Source organism: Polypterus senegalus, chromosome 3, assembly GCF_016835505.1.
Source record: "Polypterus senegalus isolate Bchr_013 chromosome 3, ASM1683550v1, whole genome shotgun sequence".
NCBI lineage: Eukaryota > Metazoa > Chordata > Cladistia > Polypteriformes > Polypteridae > Polypterus > Polypterus senegalus.
Window position 1 is genome coordinate 146,151,151 of NC_053156.1, and position 25,904 is coordinate 146,177,054.

The window sequence follows — 25,904 nt, forward strand, 5'->3', positions numbered from 1 at the left end:
CTTCCTGGCAAAACCTTGGTACCCTGTTAGAAAATAATATAAATGTATTGTATATTGCACTTAGTTACATTTTTTTGGATTGAAAGTGGGTTGACTGTATTGGTTGTGATTTCAGAATTGTATATGTTGAAATAAATAAATAATCTTGGTGCATAGAGCTAAACTAAACAATACCTTTAAAGAAAGCACTGTTTGTATTGGACACCCCAAACCAGATCCTAAAAACTGAAGGGCAATCCCAAAACATCTTCTTTAGTGTGCCTGGTGTAGTCTAGGGACAATAATGAGCTTAGTCATAGGTCATTCTCCATGCATGTTGTTTAAGAGGATTACAATTTTTTTTTTGTTCTTTATTTTTCCTTTTACAATTTCTTGTATTAGGAATTTGTTAGTTTTCAAATACCCCTTGGGGTCAGAGCACAGGGTCAGTCATTGTACAGCGCCCCTGGAGCAATTGAAGGTTAAGGGCTTTGCTCAAGGGCCCAGCAGAGTAGGATCTCTTTTGGCAGTGACGGGGATTCGAACCGGCAACCTTCTGGATACCAGCACAGATCCTTAGCCCTAGAGCCACCACTTCGCCCAAATATAAATATAAATGGTGTTTATAATAATATATAATAATATATATAATTTATAAAATATATATAAGAATATAAATGGTGAACAAACTTTGAATTGGGTCTGTTAATAATTTTGATATAAACACATCAGAAAAATATTTTTTGAACAGAACACCATACAATAGAAGGGACAGAGAAAAGATCCAGTTGCCACACGAATTTAATTACTATAGTAGTGGATGATATGTTGTCTTACATAACACTAAATATTAAGGTTTCTTACTAGGGGAATAGTGTGAATGAGAATTTATACAAAATTTAGGATATAAGAACCGATGATGTTGTAATGTCAAATGCTTTAATTCTTTTGACTCTTGAAAACATAACAAGCACTAAAACTGACATTTCAACTGGTTGAAAAGTTATTGTCAAATGAAATTCAGATTGTTATCTAAACCTTGACTGAGACTTGTTTGCATAGAAGTTCAAAATCCTTTTCAATTGTTTTGGCAACTCTGGAATACATATTGGAGAAAAAGGAGGGAGTAATGTACAACTATCTATATATATAATCGACCAAATCGCCCGACCATGAGGTATGCATGACGTAGCCCCACCCACCAACTCTAACCCTCCTCCCACGCCCACCCTCGCTCTCGAGGCATGCGCACTGCCTGCTCATGTGCCCGCCCCCAACACCTCACCAAACACATCCTCAGTCGCTTTGGTCTCTGTTACAGTCCACATGCACCTCTGAGCCACGTTGACTTTTCATTGTTCTTTTTGGTTCCGGCTGCTTTGCTTTGCTAACAGGTCTCTCTCATTGCTGTCCTCTGAGCTACGTTGACTTTTCATTGTTCTTCTCGGTTCGGGCTGCTTTGCTTTGCTAACAGGTCTCTCTCATTGCTGCTGTCTTTGTTTGTTCCTGCAAGCTTCTGTTCTCCCTGTTGTTTCTGTGCCCCTTCTTTTTTTCCTTTCTTAGACCGACACCAAACCCGGAGTGATGGCTGCCGCCCTATCGTGATGCTGAATAGGGGATTGGTGAACTGTGTCTTTCAGGAAGTGTTCACCCATCAATGAATAATTATGCAGCGTATGCTACGCCGTAGGTCGGCTATTAGTAAAATTAAAACAAGAGAAGGCTAAATCAAACAGCAATAATTAGCAAACAAACAAAGATAACTGGCAGTAACAGTGCAAAATTCACAATTGGTATGCCAGTTTGAAAAGATAAGCTTTGAGGGCAGTTTTAAAATGTGTTATTGAATCGAGCTGACCTATATGAGAGAGAAGAGAATTCCCGAGTTGAGGAGCACTATGAGAGACGCTCGAGCTCCCATAGCATAGAGTTTGATGTGTGGTACAGAAAGTACAGCTGCAGATGAGAATCTGAGTGAGCGAGAGGAGTGTCAGTCTGTAGGAGATCAGTGAGGTTGTGGAGAGCTTTAAATGTTAAGAGCGATATTTAGTATTGTATTTTGTAGTTAAGAGGGAGCCAGTTACGTTGAGAGAGAATAGGTGTAGTATGTTCAGTGGATTTAGAACAGCAGGTTATTATCCTGGCAGCAGAATTTTGAATAAATTGTAAGCGATGGATAGGTTTTCGTGGGATGGCAGATAGAATAGCTTTGCAGTAATCTATACGTGAGGTGACTCGGGCATTAACCAATACTTTAGTACTCTGTTGTGTAAGAGCAGGACGAAGTCTAGAAATGTTTCGGAGATGGAAGCAGTCCGAGAAATGTTACTTATACAGGAGGAATTATTTAATATTAATAATAATAATAATAATAATAATAATAATAATTATTATTATTATTATTTAATAATTGCCATTATTAGTGTATAAATGGATATAAATAATTGCATGTAAACGATTTGCCAAAATCTGTTGTATGTAAACGATGCTGTTTAAAACATCATTGTGTTTTCATCAGAAAATCCGGTTTCCACGTCTACCTGTATTAGTTTAAATGGCACTTTTACCACTCACAATAGGGCGGACGCTCTGACTTATCGTGTCGACTGGGCAACACAGTGAATGCGACGTCTATCTATATATGTCTATGTTTTCCGTAGCCTGCTACAGGAAGGTACTCTCTTAACCACTGGCATTGGTTTCGCTCCTTGCTATTTTCGTTATACTGCGACGGTGGTTTCCTAAGCCTTTGTTATACTGAATTCCTTTCTCATCGTTTTCCGTTCCTATTCTTACACCACCGTATGTTACGGTGGGCGTCGGCTAGTTTATCAATATTTTAAAACAACTCTGCATCTTACTTACCTTTGAAAGCCCAATGGCAAACACAGCAATGGTCAGTTGGTTCTAAAACAAACATTTGCTGGTGATTAAGGAAAGTTGGTTAACCTGTGCCATAACTGTCTGTTTATTTTATTTGAATCTACCTGACTCAACACTAAGCATTATTATTTCTATAAATAGCAGAGATATTAGAAAAATTCTTCTACAGCTGAAGTTGAATAGTTTTTTATAAAGTAAAAAAAGATTGTCACTGTATAAAACTTTATTATTTATGTTTTATATGAAATGTTTTTTTTTTGTCATTTTTACCAACTATTTATTTTGTTACCAATTTTCTTTCTAAATTTCTGTATGTGTTTCTCTTTAATTTATATGATTCAGTTGAAACTGGCTGGCTTCTAGGCTGTAAGATGTTTTCATAAGACCTGTGTTTGTTTTTGCGGCACACAGTTATTGTGCAAATGTGGACTGCCAGTAGTGTAGTACAACCCAGCACTGGTAAACATGCATCAGTCATTTTGAATAATTTCTAAAATTCTGCATTTCTTGTTTATATCTTACATGTTGTAGACTTTGTATTTGTACTTTATATAGAAATGTAAAGATTGCAATGTAGTTGGGCCCACTGTAACTCCCCAATAACCCTTAGTGCAGTTAACACAGTCTCCTATCCCCAGTAATGACACATGGCTTGTCAACCCTTAGTTCATATCAGCTTCTCATCATTATCCTTGTCTGTCTTACATTACTTTATCAATATGCAGTCTAGCATGATATGCATTGGTGTTTCCTTTTTTAGTGGGAAAGAAAGCATTTTAATAATAATAATAATAATAATAATAATAATAATAATAATACATTTTATTTAATAGGCGCCTTTCTTAGCACTCAAGGTCACCTTACAATGAAATTAAACAACATTAGTAAAATAAAAACAAAGAAAATGATAAATTAAAAAACAATAATTAGCAAACAAAGATAACAGGCAGTAACAGTGCAAAATTCGCAGTTGGTATGCCAATTTGAAAAGATAAGTTTTGAGGACAGTTTTAAAATGTGATATTGAATCAAGCTGACGAATATGAGAGGGAAGAGAATTCCAGAGTTGAGGAGCACTATGAGAGAATGCTCGAGCTCTCATAGAACAGAATTTGATGTGTAGTACAGAAAGTAAAGCTGCAGATGAGGATCTGAGTGAGCGAGAGGGAGTGTAAGTCTGTTGGAGATCAGTGAGGTGGGGGGAGCAAGATTGTGGAGAGCTTTAAATGTAAAGAGCAGTATTTTGTATTGTATTCTGTAACTAACAGGGAGCCAGTGAAGTAAAGAGAGAATAGGTGTAATATGTTCAGTGGATTTAGAACAGGTTATCCGGGCAGCAGAATTCTGAATAAGTTGTAAGCGATGGATAAGTTTTTGTGGGATGCCAGATAGAATAGAATTACAGTAATCAATACATGAGGTGACTAGGGCATTACCCAATACTGTACTTCAGTACTGTGTTGGGTAAGAACAGGACAAAGTCTAGAAATGTTTTGGAGATGGAAGAAGGCAGTCCGAGAAACATTACTTATATAGGAAGAAAAAGGGAGAGTACTGTCAAGAATGACGCCCAGGCTCTTCACCTGGGTAGAGATGTTTGTGTTAATATTGTTAATTAAAATAGAAGACTGGTTAGCCTTAGCAAGTGTGGATGTAGAACCAATGAGGAGCACCTCAGATTTATTGCTGTTTAGTTGGAGATTGTGAGTCATCCATGTCTTTATGTCTTGGAGACATGCCATAAGAGTATCTGGAGGGATAACAGAAGTGGATTTAGTGGATAGATATACTGTAGCTGTGTGTCATCAGTATAACAATGAAATTTAATATCATGGTGCCATAAGATATTACCTATTGGGAAAATATAAATGAGAAAAAGAAGCGACCCCAAAACAGAACCCTGCGGGACTCCCTGAGTAACAACTGCATTCTCAGATTTAAAGCCCTTTATTTGAACAAATTGCCTCCTATCAGTGAGGTAGGAAGAATACCATTGGAGGACAAGGCCACAGACTCCAAAACTAGCTAGTCATTTCAAAAGTATCTGATGGAATATGGTGTCAGATGCGGAGCTGAGGTCAGGAAGCACAAGAATTGATAAAAGTCCCATATCAGCTGCCCGGAGAAGATCATTTGTGATTTTGAGATTGTGATTTTGTGATTTTCAGCAAATTTTATATTTTTTTTCTTCAAAAAAACAGGTAAATCTTGCAACACACTGTGGATTTATGGGAGGCCTGCAGCGAAATGGCAGCACAGGACAAACAGCACCTTATTATGCTACCTCCACTATTGAAGTTATATTTCATGTGTCTACAAGAATGCCTTCTGATTCAGATGACTGTTTAACCAAAAAGGTAACATTGTAGTCTTTATATAAAAATAACAAAACATATGCTGAATGACAGAATAGTGCTGAACATGCTGCCTATACAAGTAGTTATTTGTGTTTGGTTACCACTATATGTCACAACCAGAGGGAGTCATCTGCATCTCCAGTATTAGTGTTCATGGTGCAGAAACAAAACCATGAGAGCAGAGAACACAATATTCCATTTTGTTTGGATGGTGGCATTAGTGAAGATTGCGATGTGAATGAAATGTACAGTTTCATACATAGAATTTTCTATATTTCTGCATAAATATGACCTAAAGCATCATCAGATTTTCACTCAAGTCCTAAAAGTAGATAAAAAGAAACCAGTTAAACAAATGAGACAAAAATATTATACTTGGTCATTTATTTATTGAGGAAAATGATCGAATATTACATATTTGTGAGTGGCAAAAGTATGTGATCCTCTAGGATTAGCAGCTAGTTTGAAGGTGAAATTAGAGTCAGGTGTTTTAAATCAATGGGATGACAATCAGGTGTGAGTGGGCATCCTGTGTTATTTAAAGAACAGGGATCTATCAAAGTCTGCTCTTCACAACACATGTTTGTGGAAGTGTATCATGGCACGAACAAAGGAGATTTCTGAGGACTTGGGAAAAAGAGTTGTTGATGCTCATCAGGCTACAAAACCATCTCTAAAGAGTTTGGACTCCACCAATCCACAGTCAGACAGATTCCATTGTTACCCTCCGCAGGAGTGGTCGACCAACAAAGATCACTCTAAGAGCATGGTGTGTAATAGTTGACGAGGTTACAAAGGACCCCAGGGTAACTTCTAAGCAACTGAAGGCATCTCTCACATTGGCTAATGTTCATGTTCATGCACTGATCAACAATGGTGTGCATGGCAGGGTTGTAAGAAGAAAGCCATTGCTCTCCAAAAAATCATTGCTGCTCATCAGCAGTTTGCTAAAGATCACGTGGACAAACCAGAAGGCTATTGGAAATTTTGTGAATGGATGAGACCAAAACAGAACTTTTTGGTTTAAATGAAAAGCGTTATGTTTGGAGAAAGGAAAACACTGCATTCCAGCATAAGAACCTTATCCCATCTGTGAAACATGGTGGTGGTAGTATCATGGTTTGGGCCTGTTTTGCTGCATCTGGGCCAGGATGGCTTGCCTTCATTGATGGAACAATGAATTCTGAATTATATCAGAGAATTCTAAAGGAAAATGTCAGGACATCTGTCCATGAACTGAATCTCAAGAGAAGGTGGATCATGCAGCAAAACAACGACCCTAAGCACACAAGTCGTTCTACCAAAGAATGGTTAAAGAAGAATAAAGTTAATGTTTTGGAATGGCCAAGTCAAAGTCCTGACCTTAATCCAATCGAAATGTTGTGGAAGGACCTGAATTGAGCAGTTAATGTGAGGAAACCCACCAACATCCCAGAGTTGAAGCTGTTCTGTACAGAAGAATGGGCTAAAATTCCTCCAAACCGGTGTGCAGGAATGATCAAAAGTTACCTTAAACGTTTAGTTGCAGTTATTGCTGCAGAAGGGGGGTCACACCAGATATTGAAAGCAAAGGTTCACATACTTTTGCCACTCACAAATATGTAATATTCGATCATTTTCCTTAATAAATAAATGGCCAAGTATAATATTTTTGTCTCATTTGTTTAACTGGTTTCTCTTTATCTACTTTTAGGACTTGAGTGAAAATCTGATGATGTTTTAGGTCATATTTATGCAGAAATATAGAAAATTCTAAAGGGTTCACAAACTTTCAAGCACAACTGTAAGTGATGGAGCTATAAAAAATCCAGATACAAAGTATATATAAAAACGTATGTACATCTTTTAGGTGCCCAACAAGCTTTTTCTGGCCACACCTCTGGGCCATGCGGAAACGTGACCAAATAAGGCCCTGGAAAGGTCCATGCGCCGCTAGGCGCTGACCATGGGTTCCAACCGGGTTGAGCTCCCATGCTCATAACCCGTGGCCCCACTGGAAACCAAGGGAACTACCCTCATCCCCTGGTCCTTTCACACTTTGTGCGTCCTGGCTGGGTAAGGATTCTGGACACCTGCCACAACATTATATGTCCACATGAGTGAAACTAAAATAAGCAGAAGGTCAAAACAACATGGGGTAAGAAAAGAATAAATACAGTCGATCCAGAAAGAACCCCTTCTTTTTCTGCACAATTAATTGTTTTGTATATTTATTTGAAATTGATAAGTTTGCCATTTTTGCTCATTGGTCTAGACTCAATAACCCAAAATGACAAGCAAAACATTTTAAGAAGAGTTTGCAAATGTATTAAAATTAAAAACTGAAATATCCCATTCATATAAGTATTCAGAACTTTATTGGACGATATATGTGAGAAATTTAATTGATTAGGCATGGTTTTTAAAAGGAACACACCTGTGTATATAAGGTCCCACAATTTGCACTGTACATCAGAACCAAAAACCACACCATAAAGCCCAAAGAACTCTTTGCGGACCTCTGCAATCAAATTGTTATGATCTATAGATCAGGGCAAGGGTATAAAACTATTTCTAATGCTTTGAGTCTTCCCTCAAGCATAATGACCTCAATAATTTGTGAAATGGAGTTTGGAACTACCAGGTCTCATAGAATTTGTTGTCTAGCCAAACTGAAAAACCAGATAAGAAGTGCCTTGGTCAGGTAGGTGACCAAGAACCCAATTATAAAAGAGAGCTTCAGAAGTTCTCTGCAGAAATGTCACAACCTGCCAGAAGTTCAGCCATCTCAGTTGCACTCCCATCAATTAAAAAGCATATGCTTGCTTTTAAAGGATTCTGAGAGAATGAGGAAAAATATACTCAGGTCTGGTGAGACAAAAAGTAAACTCTTTGGGCACAACTTTGGGACCAGCCCTAATAACATCCTTATAGTGAAGCATGCTGGTGGCAGTTTTTGGGTGTGTGTGCTTCAGGTAGACTGGTCAGAACTGAATGCAGGATTCATGCCACAAATAAAAGAGGTCCTTGATGAAAATCCGCTCTAGAGTGCATGTGATTTCAGACTGGGGCAACGGCTCACCTTTCAGGACAACAATGATCTGAAGCACACAGCCAAGACAATGCTGGAGTGGCTTTGAGAAAAGTCTCTGTCTTTTAGTTATCCAGCCAAAGCCCAGACTTACATAATAGAAAATGGGATTTAAAGGAAACATTCATTCCATGCATTGGCCAATTAAAATGGTTAGTACAAGTACACATATGTGTCTTCATATTAAGTCTCATATGTTTAATTGCAATTTACTTTTTTAACTTCAAAATGGCATAATGCAATTAATGCTGCAGTTTGAAATGCGTATTGAAATCTTTGTAGAGTCTAAATGCAGGTGGCATCTATAAAATAATTAGAGTTAGAATTAATTAAATTTTATAAGGAGAAAATAAGCAAATATTTTAAAACAATTAAAATAAATGTTATTATTAAATCAGTGAAGCTGCACGCATAATGGTAATTTCAGTGGAATAGGAAGGTGCCTTTCAATACTGTCTGTTCAATCAGTTTTCTGTACTGTCTGTTTACTGTATAGTGGTGTGATCTAGAGGCTGTGTACTTGAGTATGTTTTGACAGTAATTCTACTTCACTTGAGTATAAAATTTTCTGATTGTTTTAACTTGCAAATGGCTATTCTTTCTCTGTTTTATTTTGCTATGCACATTTGTTACTGCAATTGTAAACCAGAAATGAAAGGGCTATGCAAATACAGACAGTGATTTATCCAGTCAATTATCTAAAGTACAGGCCTACCCAGCTTTTCATATACCATGTACATAGGAGAAGTTTCAAATGCATGCAGCCGGCGCTAACACTTGATCATCTACATAGTGTTTCCTAGTACACCTTTCCGCAGCCCGCAGAATGGGCTGAGGCTAGACATTGATGGTGCTCGGCCCTAGTCTCAATTATTTCCACAGCTGATGCTGCTACATTCAGACATTGACTTTATGGCGGCCTGCTGAACAGGATGGGGCTAAGTCTGCCAGCTGCAGCGTGGTGTGCTTGTATTTTCGTCTGCTGTGGTTCACTTACCTTGTCATGTGTGTTTCTCACTTGTTTTCTCACATTATCCTGGACATCACAGCTTCAAAACAGGTTTTTGAAGTAGTTGTAAAGCCCAGGAAAAACCAAAAGGCCATTCCTTTTAATATGAAACTAGAAGTGATAAAGTCCAGGTAATGTTCTTTACAAAAAAACATTATTAATTGTTATTAATGTTCTTATTAAATTAATTCTGTCAATATTAATTTGATTCAGTGTTATTTGTGTCATTTGTGGGACCAAGGAATACTTAAAAATATTTTTCATTTAAATTAATTTTAATTAGGTGTTTACATTACGAAAATTCACTTTACAGAAGTGTTTTCAGAAAAGGATTAGTTCCTTTTTAAAGTTGGGAAGGCATATATTCCTCTTCTAGTAATGCTAACTCTACTGAACTAGAACTCAGTAATTAAGATGTCCAATGCACATTGAATATTGAATAATGTAGTCAATTATTTTAAGTTTGTAACAACTTTTTTGAGTATGTATTAAAATAGGGAGGCACTATATTTGTACTTCTGATATTTGAATACACATAATATCAGATATTTCAAAACTTCTATTTGAGCAGTTTGTTCATGGGCAAATTTTACTTCTACTCGAGCCACTTTTCAGAAAGGTGTGTCTACTTTTACTCAGTTTTAGCTGCTGGGAACTTTATACAACTCTGTTAATGCCAGAATGTTGGACTGAAGGGTGCTTGTCCATCCCTCTCACATGCAACTTATTGTGTAACTCTGCACTAGTAACCAAGTTGTAAAAATGTCTGAATTAGAATAATCTGCCCTAATTTGGGGTATTCAAAACAAATGTAATGATTTACTTCATGAAGGAGAAGTACATAATTAGCAAAGAGTAGTTGTGTCAATTATTTTAAATATTAAAATTTGTGCTTCATTTAAAAAGTTTAAAGTCTAAATATTCTTGATTGTAAATGAAATTTGTCATTTTTCACTATCTGATAGAGGTCTATAGATGGCTTGTATCCTGTTAGGGGATAAACCCCCTAGGGTAGGTTGATGTGGTGCACACAACTTCGGATCATTCTGGTCTTTTTTGTTGTAGACACCTATTGGCTTGCTCTTTATCATAAGGAGTAATTTCCGCACAACATATGGTTCTTAAAAATTGCCTAAAAAGGATTGTTTTTCAGATCTAGAGAGACAAAAATATAGAGGACCCCAAAAAGCTCAACGTCTTGCATAGCTAAACATCAAGACAAATCAAATGGTATGTGATATGTAAGGTTATTCTCAGACCAATGAGGTAGGAAGCACAGGACAAAAAACTGAAGTAATTTCAAAGCATTCATAAGTTATTCTTACGAACACAAAAATTATATGCAGACAGTTACAATGTGTCTTGATCTTGAAAGTCACCTTTATTTATGTAATAATAAAAATAATTCATTTACAGAGCTAAAATACAGCTTTCCTAGCCTTATTTTTAAATGTTGATTGGTCCTTAAGTTAATTTTAAAGCACAAAAATAATTACCTTAATGATGAATGTTGTAATAATATTTGAAAAGATTAGATCTAGATATGTAATGATATGTGTAAATTTAAAATGGGTGTGAATAGTCCTTGTCCTGAAAGGCTGCAAGTTTTTATTTCTTAATGTGTAAAAAACATTGTTTTGCTTTATAGAACATTTATTTAGATATTCTGATCCCTGTACCTCTTGCCAATGAACAACAGGGAAAAAAATAGGTAAATGCTTTTCCCATGCTTGCAAATAAAAAGAAACTTAAAGACACAAAGTCTCAGCTATGTAGTATTAATAAGGTGCATAATTTACAGCTTCAGTTTTCTCCTGCTTAATTTTACTACAAATTGTGGAAGTCATATTGGCAATATCTAGGGTAATTCATATTTGTTAGCCTTAAATCATTACATTGTGGGTCACACTTAATGTATCATCCCACACCCAATTACACAGGACTAACCAGTCCACACAGGGCCATTCCAGCATATCAGCCCCAGTTTAAATTCCTTGAATGATTCTTAATGAAAAAAAAAAAAACATTTTTTCAGTCTCGTGCTTTAGATATGACTAATTTCGCAGTCCTGCCACTATTCCAAATATTACACTGCTCACACAGGTGCCATCAATAGTTATACATTTGGAACACAGTACAATCACATCAGCGCTATTCAGAATGGAAAGTATCTGGCCATTCAGATGGTTGCGTTTGCAATTTTTGCTTTAGTTGTGTATGTGTCTTGCAGAAGATTGCTTAAAGGAGAAATATAGTACTCAGGCAGAGAGTGAGCAGTCTGGTACTTCCAGCAAAGAAACAATTCAATTCTTTGTTGTCATGTGTACAAGTACCATGTACAATGAAATGCTTGCTTGCATGTGCCCCCACAGACAGTGAACATAGACACACAAAAAAAAAAACCACAATAAATAAATGAATATAAATAAGTAATAAATAAAACCAGAATCCTAGGAATAAATAGAGACAGCGGCAGAAATATATGTGGAAGTAGCAGTGGAGGTGACACAAGGTTACTGATTGTTCACGAGTCTGATTGCAGTTGGGTAGAAACTGTTCCTGAACCTGGAGGTGCATGTCCGAATGGACTTTAGTTGCTTCCCAAATGGGAGGAGGGTGAAAAGTGACAGTGCAAGGTGGGTGATCCGGTTCAGTTTCCTGAGACAGCGTGTAATGTGGATGTCATGGATCGCAGGAAGCTATGTGCCCGTGATCTGCTGTGCTGTGTTCACCACACGCTGCAGAGCTCTGCATTCCTGAACTGAGCAGTTGCTGTACCAGGATGTGATACATCTTGTCAGGATGGATTCCACAGTACACCTGTAGAGTCTGCACATGGTTTTGGGGGACATCCAGGCTTTACTCAGTCTCCTGAGGAAGTAGAGGTGTTGTTGGGGTTTCTTGACTACTGCCGCAGTGTGACTTGACCATTTAAGGTCATCAGTGAGGGTGACTCCTAGGAACCTAAAGCTGCTGACCTGCTCCACAGCCTCACCTCTGATGCAGATGGGGTTTTGTTCTGTTTCCTATTTGCGGAAGTCCACAATCATCTCCTTAGTTTTGCTAACATTAAGGGTGGCATAACAGTTCTTGTTTTCCAGATGAGACAGGGTGGTGTGACGTGTTATGGAGATGGCATCCTCAGTGGACCTGTTGCAGTGGTAGGCAAACTGGAGGAGGTCCAGACTGTCAGGGATGATGTCCTTGATTTGTTCCAGCACCAGCCTCTCAAAGTACTTCATGGCTATGGGAGTAAGTGCTACTGGTTGGTAATCATTAGGGCAGTCTACTTTTTTTTTCTTTGGGGCAGGGATGATGGTTGTGTGCTTGAAGCAGGTGGGGACAAATTAAACTCTCAGAGATGTGTTAAAAATATCCAAAAAGACAGCAGCTAGCTGGTCGCAACATGTTTTTAAAACGCGACCGGAGACTCCGTCTGGGCCAGTTGCTTTGCGGATGCTGAGTCGGGCAAAAGTCTTCCTCATGTCATCCTCGGAGAGCCTCAGGCTGGAGTCTTGCAGCGCTGAGGGGGTCGCACAGTCCCGTCCGTGTTAGCGAGCTCGAAGCGAGTGAAAAACACATTCAACTCATCCGGGAGTGAAACGGTGATAGCTGTGGCGGCATGAGTCTGGGGTTTGTAGTCTGTGATCAGCTGAATACCCTGCCACATCCGACAAGCGTCTGCTGTGCTGTTAAACTGAGAGTCCAGTTTGTGGGCATACTGGCACTTTGCATATTTAATGGATTTTCAGAGATCATACCAGCTCTTTTTGTATGCCTGTGTATCTCCGGAGTGAAACACACTGCTGCGCTCACGGATCCACTGGCGTACTTCAGCACACATCCAGGGCTTCTGGTTGGGAAATACGTATACAGACTTTGTGGGTACACAGTTATCCACACATTTCCCGATGAAGCCTGTGACAACTGCGGCATACTAGTCCAGATTCTCATAGGACTCTTTGAAAACATCACAGTCCTCAGATTCAAAGCAGTCCCTAAGTTTCTCCTCCACTTCCGGGGTTCAACAGTGCACCTATCGCAAGACCAGCTCTGCATGCTTCAACTGCTGCTTGTAAACAGGGAGGAGGAGCACAGAGTGGTGGTGTGACTGCCCGAGGTTATTCCGTGGGAGTGAGCAATTCACGTTTTTGTGTGTGGTGTAGCAGTGGCCCAACATATTAGCATCCCTGATGGGACAGGAGACGTGTTGGTAGTATTTGGGGTAAACAGACCTGAAGCTTGCTTTGTTGAAGTCTCCGGCAATGATAACCAGACCTTCGAGGTGTGTGTTTTCACAGTCCATAATGAGGCCGTACATTTCCTTAAGTGTGGTGCTGGTGTTTGCTTGCGGGAGGATGTGAACAGCTGCCATGTGTACAGCCGTAAACTCCCTAGGCAGGTAAAAGTGGCCGGCACTTGATGATCAGACACTCCAGGTCTGGTGAACAGCTTTGTGAAATGATTTCCACATCCGTACACCATGCGTTGTTGATGAGGAAGCATACCCTGCCACCTCTCTTTTTCCTGGAGGAGACTGACCAATCAGCGCGGTGAATAGAGAAGCTGTCTGGCTGGACAGCCGAATCCAGTGTGCAGGCGGTGAGCCATGTGTCTGTGAGGCAGAAAACACGGAGATTGTCTAATTTGTTGTCCAGAGACTAAGCATTGGCCGGGAAAATGCTAGGCAGTGGAAGTCACAGTCCTTGGCGTTTCATCCTCGCTTGGATCCCGTTTTCACCTCCGTGTCCTCTGGGTGTGGTCGGGTGGGTCACGTCCGCCACTTTGGTCTCGAGTTATTGTGGCAAGCAGCCCCTGGTTGATAACTTCAAAAGTAGCGACTTGTGCCTTTGTTGTTCCGATGTTTACCAAATGTTGTACGGTCGTACTTAATAAAACAGCGAACTGGCAGTACAAACAGCGACAATAACAAAAATGCAGACATAAAAAGGAAAAGTCTGTGAGGAGCAGCACGCAACATGTCGCCTCTTTCCGCCACCATGATTGCTAAAAAAAAACAAACACTGAACTGTTAAAAAATTGTGGTGCATCTGTAAATAATATTGCTGACTGGATATTATATTTTTAGTGTTTTGTTAGTGTCCTATGAGGTGATCTGCTATCATTTTATAATTATTAGTGGTTTGATACCACTACATGTCTACTGTGCATTAATGTACCCTATATGAAGTGAGTAGCTTTGTAGGGCAGTGTTGTTCTGTATGGTTGTATGCAAGCACACTTAACATGGATAACAAACATCAGGATGTGTTCCAATACCACTATTACGCCATGCAATCTGAAAACGTGGAAAAATGCATTAGCCGTATGAATCATTATGAGCCACACAACTGAGCACCAAAATGGAAGTCTGATTAACCTATATATTATAAATCATGACAAAGTTTATGTTTATTAACAATTGAAATTAAAAATATTATTGAATGAAAAGAATGTTTTAGATGTAGACAAGTTGTAGGGCCCCAAAGATTTACAGTCTGAAATGCAACATTTTTTAATGCAGTTTGTGATGAAACATTTGAATCTTTGAATGCACTGGTATGGCTTATCATCTATACTAATAAAAGGCAAAGCCCTCACCGAGTCATCACTAATTCTCCAACTTCCCGTGTAGGTAGAAGGCTGAAATTTGGCAGGCTCATTCCTTACAGCTTACTTACAAAAGTTAGGCAGGTTTCATTTCGAAATTCTACACGTAACGGTCATAACTGGAACCTACTTAAGTACATACAGCCTGCAGCTCGGTCGCCGTGTGAAGCGGAGTTGCATCCCTCATCGTCACGCCTCCCATGTAATTGAGTGCCTGCCCATACAGTATAAGGCCGTCCGTCAGCAGCAATCCAATAGACACACTGCCGCTAAATATTCGTGGGTGAAGGACTGTGCTTATGCAAACGAAGATGAGATGGTCAGGGATAGAATAGTGTTTGGCCCAAACTCAGCGAAAGTGCGAGAGAAACTTTTAAGTGCCGGGTCTTAGCTAACATTAAATAAAGCCGTGGACATCGCAAGATCGCACGAGATAGCACAACCACAGCTGAGAACCTTCGATGCATGTGCTCCGAGCGGCTCACGTGAACTGACTGTGAATGCAGTACGCAGAGAACAAGCAAGAGCTCCAAAGAGCACTGAACGAAAAACGCATTACACAATTGAGAAGGCTGCAAAAGAATATGAAGTGAGTGACACACACAAGCATATTCATAAGTGCAGCTACTGCAGAAACAAAGCACGGTGTAAACCTTAAGTTTAAATTAAGTTCATAGACACGCTGCTGCTGGCGTTTTTTTCATGCCTACGACGAATACGATATTTGCGAGATACAAGTTTAATGAGAAGACGCAGGGTATAAACGAGACATTTGATCACTTTGTAACGGAGTTAAAATTGCTGTAACGGAGTTAAAATTGCTGGTGAAGGACTGTGCTTATGCAAACGAAGAGGAGATGGTCAGGGATAGAATAGTGTTTGACACAAACTCAGCAAAAGTGCGAGAGAAACTTTTAAGTGCCGGGTCTTAGCTAACATTAAATAAAGCCGTGGACATCGCAAGATCGCGACATAGCACAACCACAGCTGAGAACCTTCGAAGCATGTACTCCGAGCGGCTCACATGAACTGACTGTGAACTCAGTACGCAAACAAAAAGCAAGACCTCCAAAGAGTTCTGAACAAAAAACACATTACACAATTGAGAAGGCAGCAAAAGATGCATACAAGAATATTCGTGTGATGCATACCAGGATATTCATAAGTGCAGGTACTGCGGAAACAAAGCACACGGTGGAAAAAGTCAATGTCCAGCTAAAGGAAGACAGTGTAAAAAATGTGGTAAATTGAACCACTTCGCTAAAGTTTGTAGGACTGGGAAAGGTAAACCCGTGCATGCAGTGGGTGATGTCTCAGATAAAGAGGAAGACGAACTGTTTATTGATGCAGTAAGAAAGGAACATCCCTCTGAATCTGAACAAGCCTTTGTAGACATATCAATAGGAAAGCAAAGTGTAAAGCTTAAGTTTAAATTAAGTTCATAGACACGCTGCCGCTAAATATTCGCAGGCAAATCCACAGCATAATACCGGGAATGCCTATTAAACATCTTAGATTCACAAGTACCGATTTGGGTAGTGAACACTTCGATGAATGAAACCTGTTATCTTTACAACGGTTGACAAACACGGAATATAACTTGAACACAACACATCCTCCAAATACGAATCTGATTGAAAGAAATAATGGTAATCAAATCCTTGATGACAGCAACACTCATAACAGTCACAAAACAATTGCATTGACAATCATGTTATGTTATATTTAAAATGTTTCCTTTTCTTTTTCATAACTTCTTTAACACACTACTTCTCCGCTGCGAAGCACAGGTATTTTGCTATATATACTGCTCAAAAGAATTAAAGGAACACTTTTTAATCAGAGTATAGCATAAAGTCAATGAAACTTATGGGATATTAATCTGGTCAGTTAAGTAGCAGAGGGGGTTGTTAATCAGTTTCAGCTGCTGTGGTGTTAATGAAATTAACAACAGATGCACTAGAGGTGCAACAATGAGATGACCCCCAAAACAGGAATGGTTTAACAGGTGGAGGCCACTGACATTTTTCCCTCCTCGTCTTTTCTGACTGTTTCTTCACTAGTTTTGCATTTGGCTACAGTCAGTGTCACTACTGGTAGCATGAGGCGATACCTGGACCCTACAGAGGTTGCACAGGTAGTCCAACTTCTCCAGGATGGCACATCAATACGTGTCATTGCCAGAAGATTTGCTGTGTCTCCCTGCACAGTCTCAAGGGCATGGAGGAGATTCTAGGAGACAAGCAGTTACTCTAGGAGAGCTGGAGAGGGCCATAGAAGGTCCATAACCCATCAGCAGGACCAGTATCTGCTCCTTTGGGCAAGGAGGAACAGGATGAGCACTGCCAGAGCCCTACAAAATGACCTCCAGCAGGCCACTGGTGTGAATGTCTCTGACCAAACAACCAGAAAGACTTCATGAGGGTGACCCAAGGGCCCCATGTCCTCTAATGGGCCCTGAGCTCACTGCCCAGCAGCATGCAGCTCGATTGGCATTCGCCATAGAATACCAGAATTGGCAGATGCATCACTGGTGCCCTGTGCTTTTTACAGATGACAGCAGGTTCACCCTGAGCACGTGACAGAAGTGAAAGGGTCTGGATAAGCCATGGAGAACATTATGTTGCTTGTAACATCATTCAGCATGAGCAGTTTGGTGGTGGGTTAATGATTGTCTCGGGAGGCATATCCATGGAGGGTCACACAGACCGCTACAGGCTTGACAAAGGCACCTTGGCTGCCATTAGGTATCAGGATGAAATCCTTGGACCCATTGTCAGACCCTATGCTGGTACAGTGGCTCCTGGTGCACGACAATTCCTGGCCTCATGTGGTGAGAGTAATGCAGGCAGTTCCTGGAGGATGAAGGAATTGATACCATTGACTGGCCACCACACTTTCCTGACCTAAATCCAATAGAACACCTCTGGGACATTATGTTTTGGTCCATCCAATGCCACCAGGTTGCACCTCAGACTGTCCAGGAGCTCAGTGATGCCCTGGTCCAGATCTGGGAGGAGATCCCCCACAACACCATCTGTCATCTCATTAGAAGCATGCACCGATGTTGTCAGGCATGTATACAAGAACACAGGGGCCATACAAAGTGCTGCGTACAATTTTGAGTTGCTGCAATTAAATTTTGGCAAAATGGACTAGCCTGCCACATCATTTTTTCACTCTGATTTTTGGGCGTCTTTGAATTCAGGGCTCTGTAGGTTGATCATTTTCATTTCCATCAAACGTGGCATCCTTTCGTTCCTAACACATTACCCAGTCTATATCAGTATAGATATCCAGGAGGATTTCTTTTTCCCATTAAGATCTGATGTGTTTTCAAAGTGTTCCTTTAATTTTTTTGAGCAGTTTACTAACACAGATTACTACTGAATAGTATGCGATCCTAAGTTGATTTGTCCTTATTTATACCTACTTTATTCATGATCATAATTTGTTGTGTACATGTCATTATTACATTGTTTTTGTTAAATTGAATATGTATGTGTGTGCATGTATATATATTTGTTTTGTATACATGTGTATATATATTTGTTCCTAATCTAAATTTAAGAAGTATTTATGGTTTATGAAATTGCAAACTGTTAAAGCTACATTTACTTAATATTTTTCAAAGTAAATTATTTTTCTAAAGTATTTTGTTCTGTTTAATGTTATACTACTGACTGGGACATGTCTTCTTTCCAGAATGAGAGATTATGTTTTAAACTAAGAGAAATAAAGAAGTAACAAGACAGTTCTTCTCAAAATGAGGAGATTATATCTGATTTTTTTTTTTAAAGCTGAGCAAGAAAAAAATCAATCTCACTATCAGCGTGCTGCCATGCCTCCTCTGAATTGCAGTTAACAGTGAAAAATGAGCTGCAAGGTTGCTGAAGTGATTCATGCTATCATATAATGTTCCACAGAGGGGCAAATTCATCAGATCCAGAAAAGCACTTTCGACCCCATACTGAACTTTGCTTGGTAGTGAGAGAAATTTGTTAGCTTTCACTAGATTAGATTTTCAACAGCTAATCTAACTGCTGACAAGGTTTGCAAAGCTGAGACAGAGCTCTGCTATTGGATTTGTTAAATCATTTGACTCCAAGCACTCTAATTGTGGTCATGAGTAAGGCCCTTTGTAGCCTAAGGCAGAGCAGCACCAGGAAAACAAATTGGCTTCAGCAGTGCAAGTGAAGAGGAATCAAAGAGGCACATTATCAGTCTCCCGGCAGCCCACATCTGGCAGGAAGTTTCCTGGTTAATTCACAAATAAAACTTAGTTCTTTCAAGCCATACAAACAAGAGATGGAGTTTTCAAGCAGACCACTTCTTAGAAACCAAGTGTGGTCATACTCACCCAAAATTACAAAAGCAGGAATTCTTCAATCCAATTTACTAGTCTGTGACTTGAGCAGCTGGTCTTATTAAAGCAGTTAACTGGGCGTAAGGGTCAAGATGTGTGGTGTGATGCCAGGCCAGGGTGATAAGTGGCCTGATGCCTGTCACACAGTCATTTGCTTATTCAAAGTATTGCTGTAGGCATTTTCGACCATATGACGCCAATTATTTGAACATGATGTTGTTCATCTGAGAAATTCTGTTTTTTTTCTATAAGATAAATAAAATAAAAAGTTTCTTCTGGAGGTAAAGCCAACTTGTACTAATTGTCATTTCAACTTCATTTAGAAATTCTGCTTAAAACAATATCTATTGTCTTTTTAGCATTGCAAAAAATAATATTGAACAGGTCACTTACAGTAAAGATGCTTGTCGTGTAAAATTAAAAAGACAAGCATTTAAACTAATACTAATGTCTAAATATTAAAAGAGACAAGGGTTGCAAAGTCTGTCACCTCAAAACATTGATTCCCAGCTGGGTTACTTGGAGTTTGTATATTCTGATTGTTTTTACATGGATCTCCTTGGACAGTCCAATGTCTAATAATGGGATTATTGAGCTAGTATGTTTATAGAAGTAGTGTGCCCTGTAATTCATTAGTGATCCCTTCCATGTATACAGTAGGTTGCAATGTGCTTTGTATTTTTCTCACTTTCTTCTGATCAGAAAAAATGAATTGCTTATCTCACTTACTATAGTTTTATTGACTCCTGTTATCTGGAGTTATAATTGAGTCATGGTTTCTTTGCGTGTCATGAAAAATAATTACATCTTTCAACTTTAAAAAATCTTCTTCACAATTAATGTTTGATATCCCGGATAGGAAACAGCCCAAAGTATCCTGTGACCGCCCAATCAAATTTCAACAAAGAAGAAGGTGGTAAAAGAGGTTTTAACACAGCTAAGACAAATTCAATTTAGAATGTTCATAGAACTAATGCATTTGTGGCAAGGGAGGCAGAAGATGGTGACCTAGTCAATAAAAAGTGTATAAAAATCGTGAGTTGAATTTTGGGGACTGTGGTGAGTAAATGGGTCTCATCACCTAAAATGCTCAACATTGCAAAGAACAGAAAGGCTCTTTTTGTAGCAAGTGGTCAATTTGAGTAAATAATAATAATAATACATTTTATTTATATAGCGCCTTTCTCATGCTCAAGGCACTTACAGAATATAAGAAAGAATGGCAGGGTATACAGTATATAGCATTGTACAAACCAAATAAATAAATAAAGAAGGTTAAGACAGTAAATTCAGAGAAAAGCCTAACAGACAACATAATTGATGGTCTAGCACACACACATACAGGTTACATGAGCATCTTGACAGAGAGGTAAACTGAGAGAAGGGTAATAAAGTCAAGTATAGCTAAAAGCCTTCCTGAACAGATGAGTTTTGAGTTGTTTTTTAAAGGAATTCATGGAGTCAGCTGATCTGATTAATTTCGGTAGGTCATTCCAGAGTCTGGGCGCTATACAGCTGAAGGCCCTGTCACTCATGGAGTGTAGATTAGTATGGGGCACAACAAGATTTCCAGAATCAGAGGACCTTAGTGGGTGGGCAGGCACATAGTGATGGAGAAGGTCACTGATGTAGTTTGATGCAAGGTTATTTAAGGCTTTGTAGGTTATTAGTAGGATTTTATATTCGATTCTGTAAGACACAGGGAGCCAGTGAAGACGGAGCAGGATGGGTGTGATGTGCTCACTGCTGCTGGTTCGAGTAAGGACTCTTGCAGCTGAGTTTTGAATAAGCTGGAGCTGTGATATAAGATTAGAAGGTGCACCTGCCAGCAGCGAGTTACAATAATCGATACGGGATGTGATAAAAGCATGGACAAGTTTCTCAGCATTAGAAAAGGAGAGGAAAGAGCGAACACGGGATATGTTACGGAGGTGAAAGTAAGAAAGTTTCTTAATGTGATTTATGTGGGTGGAATAAAAGAGGGAGGAAACAAACATGACACCAAGATTCTTTGCAGTAGAGGCAGGTCTGATGAAATCACTGCCAAGATGGACTGGGAAGGAGCTCATTTTATTAAGCTGCATTTTAGTCCCAATTTGCAGGAGTTCAGTTTTGTTGCAATTTAATTTTAAAGAGTTCTGCTCCATCCAGGTTTTAATTTCACTAAGGCAGGTTGTGAGCTGAGAAAGCTCTGATGAAGTTCCACTTTTAACATTGAAGTAGAGTTGAGTATCATCTGCATAAAGATGATAACCCAGTCCATAGCTACGAATAATATGGCCAAGGGGAAGCATATAAATACAGAAGAGAAGAGGGCTGAGGACAGAGCCCTGAGGAACTCCTTGTGTGACTGGCACCGAGCTGGATCTGCTGTTGCCAAGACTAACAAACTCTTGCCTATCAGTCAGATAGGACTTGAACCACTGGAGGGCAGTGCCAGAGATACCCAGCATGTTCTCCATTCTGGACAGTAGAATGTCATGTCTGACAGTGTCAAATGCTGCACTGAGGTCTAATAGAATAATATGCTGGTTTGTCCAGAGTCTGCTGCCATAAGCAAATCATTGGTTACCCATAGCAGAGCAGTTTCACAGCTGTGCTGCACCCTGAAACCAGACTGAAAGGGTTCCATCAAATTATTAGAGGTTAAGTAATTGGTGAGTTAGGAGCCTACAACACGCTCAAGAGCTTTTGACAGGAAAGTTAAGTGGGAAATAGGCCAAAAGTTGTTAAGATTGTCAGCATCAAGACCAGACTTTTTTAACATTGGGGTTACAGAAGCAATTTTAAAAGTGAGCGGCACAGAGCCAGTGTCAAGGGATGAGTTTATTATTGTTGTAGCAGTCGAGATTATGGCATGAAGGCAGGATTTAAGTAGTGTGCTGGGGATGGGGTCCAGTACACAAGTAGTCGGCCTCATCTTACAAAGCAGGTTATTAACAATCACAGATGTGACTGGTGAGAACTTAGAGAAGGAGCTGGATGGAGTGGGAAAACAGGAAGAGATATAAACAGATGATGTAATTATGTTAGTTGAATTATTTAGATCTTTAATTTTGTTACGGAAAAAGTGGAGGAATTCCTCACAGACTTCAGTAGAAGAGGTAGTTGGGCCAGATGTGGGTTGGAGTAGTTTATTAACTACAGAGAACAAAACCCTTGGGTTATCGTGGCCACTTTCTATTATTCTGCCATAGTGGGTGTTCTTAGCAGCAGTTAGTGCTTCTCTGTAAGCTCTTTGGTGGTCAGAGAAAGCCTGGATGTGCACGGTGAGGCCAGTCTTACGTGACATTCTCTCAAGGCATCGGCCAGCTGCTTTCATAGATTGCAATTCTGAATTATACCAGGGAGCTGAACGGAAACCTCCTTGTGTTTTAAAGGAGCTGTTTTATCTAATGCTGAATGAAGAGCTGAGTTATAGTGGTCAACAAGACTATCTAGTGTTGACAGAATAGGTGCAGACAGTAAAAGATCAGAAATGGATCCAGAAAGGATAGAGGGACAGATATTTTTAAGGTTTCTGTAAGAAATTTGTATTTTACCAAGGCTGTTTTTTAAACCAGTTGTTTTTAATTATATATTTTTTTAAATCCACATAGCTTTGGTCTTCAGAATCAGAAATATTAGAAACCAGTATACACTTGCCCCAGTATTTCAGTGCAGTCTTTTCCTATAAGTTTCTTTAGGTAAATAATTAAACAGTGAATTTATATGCAGGAATATAGGTCGTAGTCAACATTCGTTCTCCTAAGCATTGCATATCCTTTTTCTAACATAAGGTATTTTGTTGCAATGATACTAAGATTTTATATATTTTTATATATATTGCTACATATCAAAACCTTATTTGCTCTTCATGTTTAAAGTCTGTATTCAAGCAAGCTCAAGTGTGCAGGAGCTGGCTTGTTATTTTCATAACAGAATTGAAATAAATCATCTTGACATTGCTTTCCCAAATACAGTACAGTGATCCCTCACTATATCGCGCTTCGACTTTCACGGCTTCACTCCATCGCGGATTTTAAATTTAAGCATATCTAAATATATATCACAGATTTTTCTCTGGTTCGCGGATTTCTGCGGACAATGAGTCTTTTAATTTATGGTACATGCTTCCTCAGTTTGTTTGCCCAGTTGATTTCATACAAGGGACGCTATTGGCGGATGGCTGAGAAGCTACCCAATCAGAGCACGTATTATGTATTAAATAAAACTCCTCAATGATATGTGATATGCTTCCCGTGCGGTGCTTTGCACACTTAAAAGCTCTAGCAGCACGTATTGATTTTTGATTGTTTGCTTTTCTCTGTCTCTCTCACTCTCTCTGACATTCTCTGCTCCTGATGGAGGGGGTGTGAGCAGAGGGGCTGTTTGCACAGAGGCTGTTTGCCTAGAGGATACAGACGCTCCTCTCAAAAATGCTGAAAGACTACCCAACAGCTCGTATTGATTTTTGATTGTTTGCTTTTCTCTCTCTGTCTGTCTATCTCTCTCTCTGTCTCTCTCTGACATTCTCTGCTCCTGACGCGCACTCCTATGAAGAGGAAGATATGTTTGCATTCTTTTAATTGTGAGAAAGAACTGTCATCTCTGTCTTGTCATGGAGCACAGTTTAAACTTTTGACTGAAGGGTGTTCTTTCATGTCTACGGGGCTCTAATAATGTCAAAAAACATATTTAGAAGGTAAACAGGTTTTCTATGCTCTAACTGCGAAAATATTAGATTTATAAATAAAGAACCCTACTTCGTGGAAGTTCATTTATCGCGGTAGAGTCTGGAACAGATTAACCGCGATAAACGAGGGTTTACTCTATAACTGTGCAGAGAATATTTGTAGACAGTGTGGGAGAGTTTATAAGGGCTTAAAATATATAAAAATAACCATACAAACATATGGTTTCTACTTTGCGGATTTTCACCTATTGTGGGGGGTTCTGGAACGCAACCCCCACGATCGAGGAGGGATTACTGTATAAGATATTTTTGCACAGTAAGTGGTTCCCATATTTATCCATGTTTCCTTATTCATCCACCAGAATCTGTTTAGAAAAGTAGATTCTAAACATAAATTAATTATATCAATGCACAAATATATCACTTTTTTTTTTCAAACCGGTTCCAGTTAAGCAGTGCCAAACATTTAGTGTAAACTGTTTTAATTTTGATTTTATTACAGTCATTATTATTGTGAAATTTCAGGTATCCCACTAGCTTTATTAACTAGAATTTTATGATGAAACCATTTAAAATGTCTTTGAAGATTGGATTGCCCTGGATAATGTGAATCTCTTAGCTTGCCCTAACACCTGTCTGTGGGCAGGAATCTTCTACCATGCAGCTTTAAAGGTGCCTGCTATCTCTGGTCCTCTGGGTGAATTGCTCCAGGACTCTAGTGTAGTCCACGCTTGCTGCCTACTCCTCAAGTTCAGTGACTGAGTATGAGGTGCTGGAGCAACTATGATCTCCATAAGATATTGGGCTCAAGGAAGTAATCTCCTTAAAGTCTAACATCAAATATATCTGGCTTTGTACTGGTCTCATTCTTAACATTTGTTTGAATGATTGTTTAACCTCTTCTAAACTTAAGAATCGAAATATACAGTACTGTGCAAAAGTCTTAGACAGGTGTGAAAAAATGCTGTAAACAAAGAATGCTTTCAAAAATGGAAGTGTTAATCATTTATTTTCATCAATCAACAAAATGCAGTGAATGAACAAAAGAGAAATCTAATTCAAATCAATATTTGGTGTGACCACCCTTTGCCTTCAAAACAGCATCAATTCTTCTAGGTGCACTTGTACACAGTTTTTGAAGGAACTCGGCTGGTAGGTTGTTCCAAACATTTTGGAGAACTAACATCCTTCTGTCTCTTCATGTAATCCCAGACACACTCGATGATGTTGAGATCAGGGCTCTGTGGGGTCCATACCATCACTTCCAGGACTTCTTGTTCTTCTTTATGCTGAAGATAGGTCTTAGTGACTTTCGGTGTATGTTTAGGGTCATTGTCCTGCTGCAGAATAAATTTGGGGCCAATCATACAACTCCCTGATGGTATTGCATGATGGATAAGTATCTGCCTGTCTCAGCATTGAGAACACCATTAATCCTGACCAAATCTCCAACTCCATTTTCAGAAATGCAGCCCCGAACGTTCAAGGAACCTCCACCATGTTTCACTGTTGCCTGCAGAAATTCATTATTGTACCGCTCCTCAGCCCTTCGACAAACAAACTGCCTTGTGCTACAGCCAAATATTTCAAATTTTGACTCATCAGTCCAGAGAACCTGCTGCCATTTTTCTGCAACCCAGTTCCTATGTTTTCGTGCATACTTGAGTCGCTTGGCCTTGTTTCCACGTCGGAGGTATGGCTTTTTGGCTGCAATTCTTCCATGAAGACCACTTCTGGCCAGTTCTCCGGACAGTAGATGGGTGTACCTGGGTCCCACTGGCTTCTGCCAGTTCTGAGCTGATGGCACTGCTGGACATCTTCCGATTTCGAAGGGTAATAAGCTTGATGTGTCTTTCATCTGCTACACTAAGTTTCCTTGGCCGACCACTGTGTCTACGATCCTCAACGCTGCACGTTTCTTAGTGCTCCTTCAAAAGAGCTTGAACAGCACATCT

General features: G+C 39.4%; 1 protein-coding gene across 1 annotated transcript in view; it reads left to right on the forward strand.

The window, feature by feature from the left end:
- ralgapa2 (Ral GTPase activating protein catalytic subunit alpha 2) overlaps window positions 1–25,904 on the forward strand; it is a 627,566-nt gene that overhangs the window by 450,083 nt on the left and 151,579 nt on the right. Inside the window, exon 35 of the mRNA XM_039749771.1 lies at window positions 5,064–5,219. Within this exon, the coding sequence (XP_039605705.1) occupies window positions 5,064–5,219 (156 nt within the window). The remainder of the gene's footprint in view (window positions 1–5,063; window positions 5,220–25,904) is intronic.